Below are 12754 nucleotides of genomic sequence, written 5' to 3' on the forward strand. Positions count from 1 at the left end.
CAAAACATAAGTGTGCAGTGCAGTAAGTCATGGCACTGAAATACAGAGGAAGGAAATACAAATACAACACCAAACCTTGGCTTGTGTTCTTTAAAATGAGAATCTTTATTCAGGAATCTGAATAAAATAAATATCGAAATATTTAAATAAATAAAAAATAGAATTAAGATGATAAGCAGACTTGGAAATGGACCTGTACATCACCACACTGGTTCCGTTTGCAGACAGGCCGCAGATTAAAATACATGACAGCTAAACCCAAGCAGCTCTGCAGACAAATATTTTTGCAGCATCATTGCAGCTGGCACAGCGGGCGGAAAAAGTCAAAGTTGATGATAACAAAACCTGGTCCAGGCACTAGAACTCTCTAACCCACAAGATTTTTAACTGTTCCTGTATGACCTCTTTTTACCCAAAATTATCTTTGTGTCGTAAATGCTTGCTGTTAACAAATTAAGTCAATTGTTGTTCATGTATACTTTGCATACAGAGCCAGTTTTCAGAAAAGTTGGGACATTTTGTTAAATGCAAGGAAATTTTTTTTATTTTTTTGTGTTGTAGGTATGAAATTTGATATTGTTAATATTTACTAAATACACCTAAGTTCTTATTATAAAATCTTTATTGGTATGTTTATCAGGTACATGAGGGTTCATTTTAAAGGTACATTTTTCAAAAATGTCCCATTTAACAAATCTAAACTTGGATAAGACATGGTAGAAGATCTTTGCCTGTAATTATACGTGGACTGGAACACTGCCTACTGGAAATCCATGGATGCCACTTTTTTTGTTATGTTATTCTATATAGTCTAAAACAGTGGTTCTCAACCAGGGGACCTCAGTGAGCCTAGATGGGGTCCCATTGCATTTAGTTGAGAGTAAAAAAAAAAAAGCCTATTGTCTATGTTGGGTCTTGGTGAATTGACACATATTTGATTTGCCCACCACAAAAGTGCAAAGGTAAATGTTTAGTGATTAGTGACTCAGTTGTTGATGCATTTCCCACTGAAGCAGACCCAAGTGATGAATATCCCACCACCAGTTCACCAGAAATAAACCCACAACATTAACCAAAATTAGAAAATATCAAGATTTATTGAATTTCCCATAAGCAAGAACACAATACATTTTGTCATCTTTGCTGAAAGTGTAATAAAAACATTATAACCCATATCAAGGGGTGCCAGAAATAGGTTGAGAACCTCTGTGTTGCTCCTGTCATCCTTACTTACATCTTCACTTACTAATAGATGCTGACAACTTTAGAATCTGCAGTAAATCAACTAGATCAGACTAGATTTGACCCAAAATGTAAGAAAAAGGAGTCAGTTGGTTGAATGTAAACACACATTATTTATTCAACTTTATATAAAAATTATGGTCGGTTCACAGACAAGGTGAACAAGACGTCATTACAATCATAAACACAAGAAATCAAGCAAAGCAGCAGAAACAACAGAAACAAAAAGTAAAAAAAAATTATTATTGTACCAAATTCCCTTCCTTTAGGGATAATGACTCTCACTGTAGTTTGGTGGAGTCCTAAATCCCTACAAGAGCACTGTCATTATTTTTAGACTAATACTTTAAGTATTCTGCTTTCTGTCAAGATGTAAGGTAGTGAGAAAAGGTAGCTGCTAGACTTCGACGGTAAGGTTCAATATAAGGGAAATTCAATTTCATATGGTTGATATGGTTAGCTGAAATCAGCTAAATGAAGTAGCTTTGAATTTCATGACTGATTGGTTGATTGATTGAGATAGCAAGAAAAGTACATGGCACTTTGAACAGAGGCAGGTAAAATAAAAAAAATATGGACAAAACATCAGAATTAAAAGACTTAAGGACTTTTAGTCATTCAGGTCATTATTATTAATCAGCCCACACTGTTTATAATTACAATATTTAACTACAAGAAACTTCCTCATGGGAAACTTTAACTCAGGGAAGTCCAAACTACCATGTTTAAAGTTACAGTGGTACCTTGTAACGCAACGTCCCCTAAACTCAAAATCCTTGAAACTCGTCGAGAAATTTGTACCCTTAAATTCAACATGTTTGAGCCAGCACAAAAGAGATTTTGCCACTTTTCATGTGAATGCACCATTACTGAATGGAATATGGTATTCCATGATCAAGCATCCCCACGATTAAGAAGCATAAGGAAACAATAAAGAAGTAATGGTGCAGCTTTTCTTGTATTTTTCATTGATTTTAAGTGTTTTCAATGTATTTCCGTGTTTTTATATTATCTTTGTGTTATTTTCAGTGCATAATTGTCAAAAACAACCCTATTTTTTTTTACATTAGCCTAAAATATATGCAGTTACGGAACCATGGAATGCATTAACAGGTTTCTCATACATCGTTATGGGAAAAAATACCTTTAAACTCAATGCCACTCCCAGAACCAAGTGATGTTGAGTTTCAAGGTACTACTGTAAAATTAAACTTGGTCCATTATTAAGCAGGTTTAAGAAAGGAGCTTGGACTGTTTAAACATGGCAGAGTTAATATTTTTTCACTAAGTTCAGAGGGAAGTGGGTATGTTTACTTTAAATAAGTATAATAATCGTACCATTAGGATTATAAACTGGTCTTTTACACAACACTGTCATAGAGGATAAGGATAGATCATTAGTCACTCAAATAAAATAGTTGTGTAATTGTTAGTAATCAGGTAGGTCTATTTTATTTTATTTGTTTTATTACAAAAGAGTCTGGACACCCCTGCATTAACTTCTGAGTAATTTTAGAAGGTTTTATGCCTTTTAGCCCGATTCCAGCTTAATACTGGATAAAACTGGATGAACATCTTCAATATTTAATATCTGTGCCATGGCTTTGTCATTTGTCATTCTGCATTTCTGCCTAGACTGTAAGAAATTCCTAAAATACAAACAAAAAGCAAATGATAAGACAAAGAAACCAAGTACTAATGAATATGTTAATATTTTACCTGCTTCTGTTAATCATCTGCAATATGGATAAAGAAATCAAACTTCATAAACCTGCCCTATGCTGTAATATCAGTGATTGTTAAGTATTATAACCTGCTCATGTTACCAGTACTGCTAACTGTCGAGATGTAAATGTTAATAAGCTGTTATAACAGAACTCGTTCATCGCGGGGTGGCAATCAGCTCGTATTTGCGAGGCAGGTTTGCAAAGCCGCTGATTTCAGGAGTTGGGTCTAAGCTGTCAGGTCCTCCAGGGGTGCTGAAGGTGAAATGCTGCAGCAGAGACACGATAAACATGAACAGCTCCATACGAGCCAGAGATTCGCCAACACAGGATCGTTTACCTGATGGGAAAAAGGTCGATTCCAGTGTGAGTTTTGCACAGATATCAGCTTGATTATCAGTGAAAACAGATTTAACAGTGCAAAGGGTAAGCTGCAAAGTGTGTCTGTATGGGGGCGGGGAAGTGGGTCATTGTTTTTCTTTTTATAGTGATTGTATCTGTAATCTTTACATGTAACGAGATTTACCTGCAGAAAAGGCCAGGAAGGCAGGGTTCTTCTTAAAGCTTCCGTTTTCGTCCAGGAAATGTTTAGGGTTAAACGTCCAGGGTGATTCCCAGTGTTTATCTTCCCTCAGAACAGAGTGGAGTAATGGGAAGATCACAGTGTCCTGCAAAGAAGAACTAAAAACCTTAGCAAATCTGGACCTAGAACCTGATTTACTAGGATCGCTAGTAGAGTATCTGTTCTGCAACAGGTTAGCCAAGTGGGTAGAGCTTTGGGCTATCAATCAAGAGGTTGAGAGCCACTGTTGGGCCCTTGAGCAAGGTCCTTAACCCTCTCGGCTCCAGGGTTTCCATACAATGGCTGACCCTGCGCTCTGACCCCAGCTTCCAAACGATTTGGGAACACCTGTATATGTATATACACAAATAAAGGTGTTCTATATATGGTATGTACAGTGTATCACAAAAGTGAGTACACCCCTCACATTTCTGCAAATATTTCATTATATCTTTTCATGGGACAACACTATAGACATGAAACTTGGATATAACTTAAAGTAGTCAGTGTACAGCTTGTATAGCAGTGTAGATTTACTGTCTTCTGAAAATAACTCAACACACAGCCATTAATGTCTAAATAGCTGACAACATAAGTGAGTACACCCCACAGTGAACATGTCCAAATTGTGCCCAAATGTGTCGTTGTCCCTCCCTGGTGTCATGTGTCAAGGTCCCAGGTGTAAATGGGGAGCAGGGCTGTTAAATTTGGTGTTTTGGGTACAATTCTCTCATACTGGCCACTGGATATTCAACATGGCACCTCATGGCAAAGAACTCTCTGAGGATGTGAGAAATAGAATTGTTGCTCTCCACAAAGATGGCCTGGGCTATAAGAAGATTGCTAACACCCTGAAACTGAGCTACAGCATGGTGGCCAAGGTCATACAGCGGTTTTCCAGGACAGGTTCCACTCGGAACAGGCTTCGCCAGGGTCGACCAAAGAAGTTGAGTCCACGTGTTCGGCGTCATATCCAGAGGTTGGCTTTAAAAAATAGACACATGAGTGCTGCCAGCATTGCTGCAGAGGTTGAAGACGTGGGAGGTCAGCCTGTCAGTGCTCAGACCATACGCCGCACACTGCATCAACTCGGTCTGCATGGTCGTCATCCCAGAAGGAAGCTGACGCACAAGAAAGCCCGCAAACAGTTTGCTGAAGACAAGCAGTCCAAGAACATGGATTACTGGAATGCCCTGTGGTCTGACGAGACCAAGATAAACTTGTTTGGCTCAGATGGTGTCCAGCATGTGTGGCGGCGCCCTGGTGAGAAGTACCAAGACAACTGTATCTTGCCTACAGTCAAGCATGGTGGTGGTAGCATCATGGTCTTGGGCTGCATGAGTGTTGCTGGCACTGGGGAGCTGCAGTTCATTGAGGGAAACATGAATTCCAACATGTACTGTGACATTCTGAAACAGAGCATGATCCCCTCCCTTCGAAAACTGGGCCTCATGGCAGTTTTCCAACAGGATAACGACCCCAAACACAACCTCCAAGATGACAACTGCCTTGCTGAGGAAGCTGAAGGTAAAGGTGATGGACTAAACCCAATTGAGCACCTGTGGCGCATCCTCAAGTGGAAGGTGGAGGAGTTCAAGGTGTCTAACATCCACCAGCTCCGTGATGTCATCATGGAGGAGTGGAAGAGGATTCCAGTAGCAACCTGTGCAGCTCTGGTGAATTCCATGCCCAGGAGGGTTAAGGCAGTGCTGGATAATAATGGTGGTCACACAAAATATTGACACTTTGGGCACAATTTGGACATGTTCACTGTGGGGTGTACTCACTTATGTTGCCAGCTATTTAGACATTAATGGCTGTGTGTTGAGTTATTTTCAGAAGACAGTAAATCTACACTGCTATACAAGTTGTACACTGACTACTCTAAGTTATATCCAAGTTTCATGTCTATAGTGTTGTCCCATGAAAAGATATAATAAAATATTTGCAGAAATGTGAGGGGTGTACTCACTTTTGTGATACACTGTACAATATATGACACCTGACCATGAGCGTGTTGGACATTCCATTCCAAAACCATGTGCGTTCATATGTACTTGGTCCCCATTTTCTGCTATACATTTGCTTCCACTACATTTCAGAGTGTGTTTTGAGGAATTAGTGCCCATTTGCAATCAACGTCCAAGTTCATTCCGAAGGTGTTGGGGGGTTTAGAGCGCAGGGTCAGCCACTGTATGGCAGACAGGGTTAAGGGCCTTGCTCAAGGGCAGAGCCTGGATTCAAACTCTCAACCTTTCAATTGATAGCCCAAAGCTACCCACTAGGCTACCACTGTCTAAAAAATATTTGACATAAAGTACATGAAGTAAGCTTATGGGCATTCAAATCTCAGCTGTGTTATTGACCGGTCGGGCACCTAGACAGACACAATCGGCTAGCCGAAGTGCCTGTATGATGGATGGTTTATTTCACAGGTGGTACGTCATACTGCTCCTGAGACTCCATCTCTGGAAGTTAGCAATCGCAAGTGTGTCAGAGAGGCAGAGACAGTTACAGTTAGGGAATTGGATATGACTACATTGACAGGTAAGTGAGTGACAAAATCCTTTTCATGTTACCTTAGGAATTGTGTAGCCTCTGAATGTGATGTCATGTGTGGCGAAATGGGGAACGTTAAGAGGCACAAGATCCAAATAACGCTGCACCTCATGGATCACTGCATCTGTGAAGGGGAGGGACTTCCTGTCCTCCATTGAAGGGCTTCTTTCTCTTCCAATCACACTATCAATCTCTTTCTGCATCTCTTCTAAAGAGGGAAAATGAGCAGGGATTGGTAATGGTGCACCCTGAGACCCCTGGTGTAACCACCAATGTTACAACATTATAGAATGGTGGAATATATTATTCATAGCTCTGTTTCTCTATCCATCCATCCATCCATCCATCCATCCAACCCATCCATCTATCCATCTTTATTACCCAGATCTGCTTTTTACTGGTCTTACCTTGTATTTCAGGGTGCTTAATTAGTAACAGTAGAGCATAAACGATAGTGGTGCTGGTGGTCTCAGTCCCAGCCAGGAATAAATTAAGGACAGTGGCGACCATGTTGTCATAGTGAAACTCAGTATTGGGATTGTCCTTCTCCTGTTGGGGAAAAAAGTAGTCTGTGGTGACCACAATACAGCTGAAGTCAAGAAATAACACATACACTGTAATATAGGGGTCATTCATGTTATGGATTTGATGGTGGAACATCTAAACCCCTCAACCAGTGTTAAATGCCAAAGTAAAAAGATGTGACTTAAAACACCAAGTGATGCCAAGTGTGCAGTCCAAGTTCATAACATTGTATCAGCTACTTCAAAAGCTTGATCGCCTCTGCTCTTGAGCTTAGTCCTTGATGTTTCCAAAAGCAGTAGGTTACCAGACCTTGAGGCTTTGCAAAAGTTCTGCAATGTCTTAAAAAACAGCAATAATACCTTAAAATCAATCCTAAACTTCACTGGAAGCCAATGAGAGAAGACTGGACTGGCAACCGACAAAGGGACGATCTGTCTATACCCACACACAAAGAGTTACAGTAATCTAACTGTACACTGGCATGTAAGCTTTGTTGGACACTAAACTTAAATTTGACATCAGGTCTACCTGGTTGAGTCGGTTGAGGAAGCAGTCGATGAAGTCTCGAGGGTTGTCAGGGTCCAAACTCTCCTTGTGTTTTTGTATTTTTTGTTTACTAAAGGATTTTAGTTCCTCAGCTTCATTTAGAACTTGGACATGCTTGGTCATGAGGTGCTCCATCAGCCAGGGGAAGATGTTATACAGCTGGAAAATTAAAGGAGAGAACAAAATGTAAACATAGCTACTCCAATCCATCAAAATAACTGTAGTCTATCTTTGTATAGATTTATATATACAGTGTATCACAAAAGTGAGTACACCCCTCACATTTCTGCAGATATTTAAGTATATCTTTTCATGGGACAACACTGACAAAATGACACTTTGACACAATGAAAAGTAGTCTGTGTGCAGCTTATATAACAGTGTAAATTTATTCTTCCCTCAAAATAACTCAAAATACAGCCATTAATGTCTAAACCACCGGCAACAAAAGTGAGTACACCCCTAAGAGACTACACCCCTAAATGTCCAAATTGAGCACTGCTTGTCATTTTCCCTCCAAAATGTCATGTGATTTGTTAGTGTTACTAGGTCTCAGGTGTGCATAGGGAGCAGGTGTGTTCAATTTAGTAGTACAGCTCTCACACTCTCTCATACTGGTCACTGAAAGTTCCAACATGGCACCTCATGGCAAAGAACTCTCTGAGGATCTTAAAAGACGAATTGTTGCGCTACATGAAGATGGCCAAGGCTACAAGAAGATTGCCAACACCCTGAAACTGAGCTGCAGCACAGTGGCCAAGATCATCCAGCATTTTAAAAGAGCAGGGTCCACTCAGAACAGACCTCGCGTTGGTCGTCCAAAGAAGCTGAGTGCACGTGCTCAGCGTCACATCCAACTGCTGTCTTTGAAAGATAGGCGCAGGAGTGCTGTCAGCATTGCTGCAGAGATTGAAAAGGTGGGAGGTCAGCCTGTCAGTGCTTAGACCATACGCCGCACACTACATCAAATTGGTCTGCATGGCTGTCACCCCAGAAGGAAGCCTCTTCTGAAGTCTCTACACAAGAAAGCCCGCAAACAGTTGGATTACTGGAACCATGTCCTATGGTCTGATGAGACCAAGATTAATTTGTTTGGTTCAGATGGTCTCAAGCATGTGTGGCGGCAATCAGGTGAGGAGTACAAAGATAAGTGTGTCATGCCTACAGTCAAGCATGGTGGTGGGAATGCCATGGTCTGGGGCTGCATGAGTGCAGCAGGTGTTGGGGAGTTACATTTCATTGAGGGACACATGAACTCCAATATGCACTGTGAAATACTGAAGCAGAGCATGATCCCCTCCCTCCGGAAACTGGGTCGCAGGGCAGTGTTCCAGCATGATAATGACCCCAAACACACCTCTAAGACGACCACTGCTTTATTGAAGAGGCTGAGGGTAAAGGTGATGGACTGGCCAAGCATGTCTCCAGACCTAAACCCAATAGAACATCTTTGGGGCATCCTCAAGCGGAAGGTGGAGGAGCGCAAAGTCTCGAATATCCGCCAGCTCCGTGATGTCATCATGGAGGAGTGGAAAAGCATTCCAGTGGCAACCTGTGAAGCTCTGGTAAACTCCATGCCCAGGAGAGTTAAGGCAGTTCTGGGAAATAATGGTGGCCACACAAAATATTGACACTTCAGGAACTTTCACTAAGGGGTGTACTCACTTTTGTTGCCGGTGGTTTAGACATTAATGGCTGTATATTGAGTTATTTTGAGGGAAGAATAAATTTACACTGTTATATAAGCTGCACACAGACTACTTTTCATTGTGTCAAAGTGTCATTTTGTCAGTGTTGTCCCATGAAAAGATATACTTAAATATCTGCAGAAATGTGAGGGGTGTACTCACTTTTGTGATACACTGTATATACACTGATCAGCCATAACATTAATACCACCTCCTTGTTTCTACACGCACTGTCCATTTTATCAGCTCCACTGACCATATAGAAGCACTTTGTAGTTCTACAATTACTGACTTTAGTCCATCTGTTTCTCTGCATGCTTTGTTAGCCCCCTTTCATGCTGTTCCTCGATGGTCAGGACTCTCCCAGGACCACTACAGAGCAGGTATTATTTGGGTGGTCGATAATTCTCAGCACTGCAGTGACACTGACATGGTGGTGGTGTGTTAGTGTGTGTTGTGCTGGTATGAGTGGATAAGTTTTTAAACACCTCACTGTCACTGCTGGACTAAGAATAGTCCACCAACCAAAAATATCCAGCCAACAGCACCCGTGGGCAGCGCCCTGTGACCACTGATGAAGGTCTAGAAGATGACGTCTGATCCACTCATACCAGCACAACACACACTAACACACCACCACCATGTCAGTGTCATTGCAGTGCTGAGAATGATCCACCACCTAAATAACACCTGCTCTGTGGTGGTCCTGTGGGGGTCCTGACCATTGAAGAACAGGGTGAAAGCAGGTTAAAAAAGGATGTAGAGAAATAGATGGACTACAGTCAGTAATTGTAGAACTACAAAGTGGAACTGATGAAATGGACAGTGAGTGTAGAAAAAAGGGGGTGGTTTTAATGTTATGGCTGATCAGTATACTCTCAATTCCTCAATGTGCTTCGATTTGTTAGATCACAACACCATCAGATTGAGTGATGGATGGACGCCCGGCCAGGTAGATGAACCACTGCGCCACCCAGCCACCATCGTCAGCATCTCTTACCTGTCCCCATTTACTGCTGCCAAAACGCAGAATTCCAGCAATTATATGGAGCAGACGGAGAAAGTCGCCATCTTCATAACTGAAGCGCTGTCCAAACACCAGCGCACAGATCACATTGCCCACAGCTCTTCCCATGCAGAACTTGGGGTCGAATGGAACAGCTAAGGGACGTAAACATGTGAAAGGTTTTAGTTGTTCATGTCACTGAAGCTCTTTAAGAGCTTGTTGAATGTGAAGAAGCATCTACGTCAAGTATTTAGGCCTTAATGTTTGGCAAAGTTAGTTTATTAGGATTTTAACGTCATGTTTTTACACTTTTGGTTACATTCATGACAGGAACGGTAGTTATTCATTACACAAGGTTTATCAGTTCACAAGTTAATATCAAGCACAGTCTTGGACAATTTAGTATCTTCAATTCACCTCACTTGCATGTCTTTGGACTGTGGGAGGAAACCGGAGCACCCGGAGTAAACACATGCAGACACGGGGAGAACATGCAAACTCCACACAGAAAGGACCCGGACTGCCTCACCTGGGTGAACCCAGGACCTTCTCGCTGTGAGGCGACAGTGCTACCCACTAAGCCACCGTGCCGCCCTTTTGGCAAAGTCTCATGTTGCAAAGGTTCCTCTGATGGACCCAAAACAGCTCAACCCTATTGAGCCATGGACTACACAAGAACTCTGAAGGTTCCATGATGTTAGAAGCAGGTCCATCAAGTCCTATGAGGTGGGGCTTCACGGATCAGACTTGTTTGTCCAGCACATCCTACAGATGCCAAGTTGGAACTGGGGAATTTAGAAACCAAGTCAACACCTAGACCTCTTCGTCATGTTTCCCAAACCATTCCTGAACCAGGGTTGCAGTATGGAAGAGCCTGCTGAAAGTATCCACTATCATTAGGGAATAATGGAGGGGGTAGACCTGGTCTGCAACCCAGTTTAAGCATCCAAGTATTACCAGCAGAACATGGCCCAGAGCATCATGCTGCCTCTGACGTATTGCCTTCTTCCCTAGGTAAGTGCACACATACCCAGCCATCCATGATTCCTCAGACCAGGCCATCTTCTACCACTGGTCCAGTTCTGATGCCCATTGTATATGCTTTTGGTACTAGCTTTTTCTTCTCAGGTGCTGCTTGATTTGCGTCCCTGGGAACTTTCAGTAATACTTTAATTTCATGATTCCTTTGGTAAAATCGTCCGAACAAACTATGAAACCAACTGCAATTTGCACAGGCTTAGGTAGCTATTATTTAAGCTTCTCACTTTGTTTTTCTCTGACAGCATCCAGCAGGTGTCTGCTCTCTTCCTGTATCCACTCTTCCATCCTCTTGCGCCCCATTCCAAAATCTCGCAGCGTGGTGAGCGTGAACCGTCTGAGCTGCCGCCAACGTTCTCCGTTACTGATAGTAATTCCTAAGAGGTGAAGAATTTGTTACACATTTGACCCAAAGAATTATGTGGAGTAAACCTGATTTGTGTTGGGGTAGCCCTTGTCGTTTGGGAGTGGGAACAAACAGGGCTGGTCAAGACTCATAAAACCCAAATTATATAATATAATTATCATTATATTTATATATGTATTATTATTGGTGAAGTTTGGACTGTAACTGCGACATGTCTTACCGCATCCTTTCACAACTTTTTGAACAAATGGAACAGGAGCTCTGCCCACGAAATCATCCGCATTGTCAATCAGTGCTTCCTTCACTGCGTCATAGCCCACCAAAACCAGCGCTCTCTGGGTTCCCAAGTACACCGTCATAACAGGCCCGTAAGTCTTACTCAACTGTTAAAGAAGAAGAAATACTGCTTATCAAAACCATTAAATAAAAGTACCAGATATATTACCTTCACAAATTCACACAGTTTCTACCTTACCTTCACGAACGTTTTAAAAGGTGCCCGGCTGTCCAGGGTAAGAATATTGCCAATTAAAGGTAAAGCGGGGGGTCCTGGAGGAAGCTTATAGCCTGTATCCTTCCACCTGATTAACATTAACAGAATCATGACTAAGCTCACTAAAAGAAGAGTGCCAATGAAATCCATGATTTTTTTTTGTTTGTTCTTAACTTAATTTCCTTTACAGATCGTCAGGCTGCAGCTGTTTGCATCTGCCAACATTTTCCTGTCTTGCTGGGGTTTATAAAAGCACATGGGAGGGAGCTAAACAAGGAGGGGTTGTTCAATCACAAATGGAACAGAGGTGAACCTGTGACTATCTAAAGTACACAAATAAACTGTGAGTGAAGTATTTCACTAAGCATTTGGACAGGATTTAATAGTGAGAAACATTTTTAACGTAATCAGTGGCACAATCTGCAGTCAGCTTTATAAACTTGTCATAAAGGGTCATTCATGACACAAATTAATGGGATTAATCAACAAGTTTTTTCAGTAAGGTCGTCAGTAAAAGATCGTCCTTTAGTTTGTTTGTTTGTTGATGGTGGTGAAGAGCCAAAATTTTTCATTTGGGTTTAGATCTGACTAGATAAGCCATAGCAAATGATTCAAACCATCACCTAAATAATGCATAATAATAATAATAGAACCATACCCATCAATGCATAATAATAATAATAACAATAATAATGTCTTACCCATCAATGCATAATAATAACACCTTACCTACCAATGCATAATAAAAATAATAATAGAACCATACCCACCAATGCATAATAATAATAATAATAATAATAATAATAATAATGTCTTACCCATCAATGCAAAATAATAATAATAATAATAATAATAATACCTTATCCACCAATGCATAAAAAATTTAAAATAAATAATAATAACACCATACCCACCAATGCATAATAATAATAATAATAATAATTATAACACCTTACCTACCAATGCATAATAATAATAATAATAATAATAATACCTTATCCACC

General features: G+C 41.0%; 1 protein-coding gene and 1 long non-coding RNA gene across 2 annotated transcripts; one reads left to right on the forward strand and one right to left on the reverse strand.

Moving 5' to 3' along the window:
- Nucleotides 1-1335: 1335 nt before the first annotated feature.
- LOC134302344 (cytochrome P450 2C31-like) lies at nucleotides 1336-11970 on the reverse strand. Its single transcript, XM_062987418.1, has 9 exons — nucleotides 11733-11970; nucleotides 11478-11640; nucleotides 11118-11267; nucleotides 9847-10007; nucleotides 7141-7317; nucleotides 6495-6636; nucleotides 6108-6295; nucleotides 3493-3634; nucleotides 1336-3306 (listed from the first exon to the last, which is right to left on the reverse strand). The coding sequence occupies exons 1-9, from the start codon at nucleotides 11898-11900 to the stop codon at nucleotides 3125-3127; spliced, it is 1473 nt and encodes a 490-aa protein (XP_062843488.1). The 5' UTR covers nucleotides 11901-11970; the 3' UTR covers nucleotides 1336-3124.
- Nucleotides 5990-12121, forward strand: LOC134302346 (uncharacterized). Its single transcript, XR_010007519.1, has 3 exons — nucleotides 5990-6075; nucleotides 11136-11162; nucleotides 11941-12121. It is a non-coding gene; the product is annotated as an uncharacterized LOC134302346 (long non-coding RNA).
- Nucleotides 12122-12754: the final 633 nt, after the last annotated feature.

Source organism: Trichomycterus rosablanca, chromosome 25, assembly GCF_030014385.1.
Source record: "Trichomycterus rosablanca isolate fTriRos1 chromosome 25, fTriRos1.hap1, whole genome shotgun sequence".
In the NCBI taxonomy this organism is placed as follows: Eukaryota; Metazoa; Chordata; class Actinopteri; order Siluriformes; family Trichomycteridae; genus Trichomycterus; species Trichomycterus rosablanca.

Excerpts from the sequence above, each read along its gene's own strand:
- LOC134302344 (XM_062987418.1), bottom strand. The coding sequence starts at position 11,900 with ATGGATTTCATTGGCACTCTTCTTTTAGTGAGCTTAGTCATGATTCTG. Across the intron at positions 7,318-9,846 it reads GCAGCAGTAAATGGGGACAG|CTGTATAACATCTTCCCCTG; the intron begins GTAAGAGATGCT and ends TTAATTTTCCAG. Across the intron at positions 6,637-7,140 it reads TCCTCAACCGACTCAACCAG|GAGAAGGACAATCCCAATAC; the intron begins GTAGACCTGATG and ends TTTCCCCAACAG.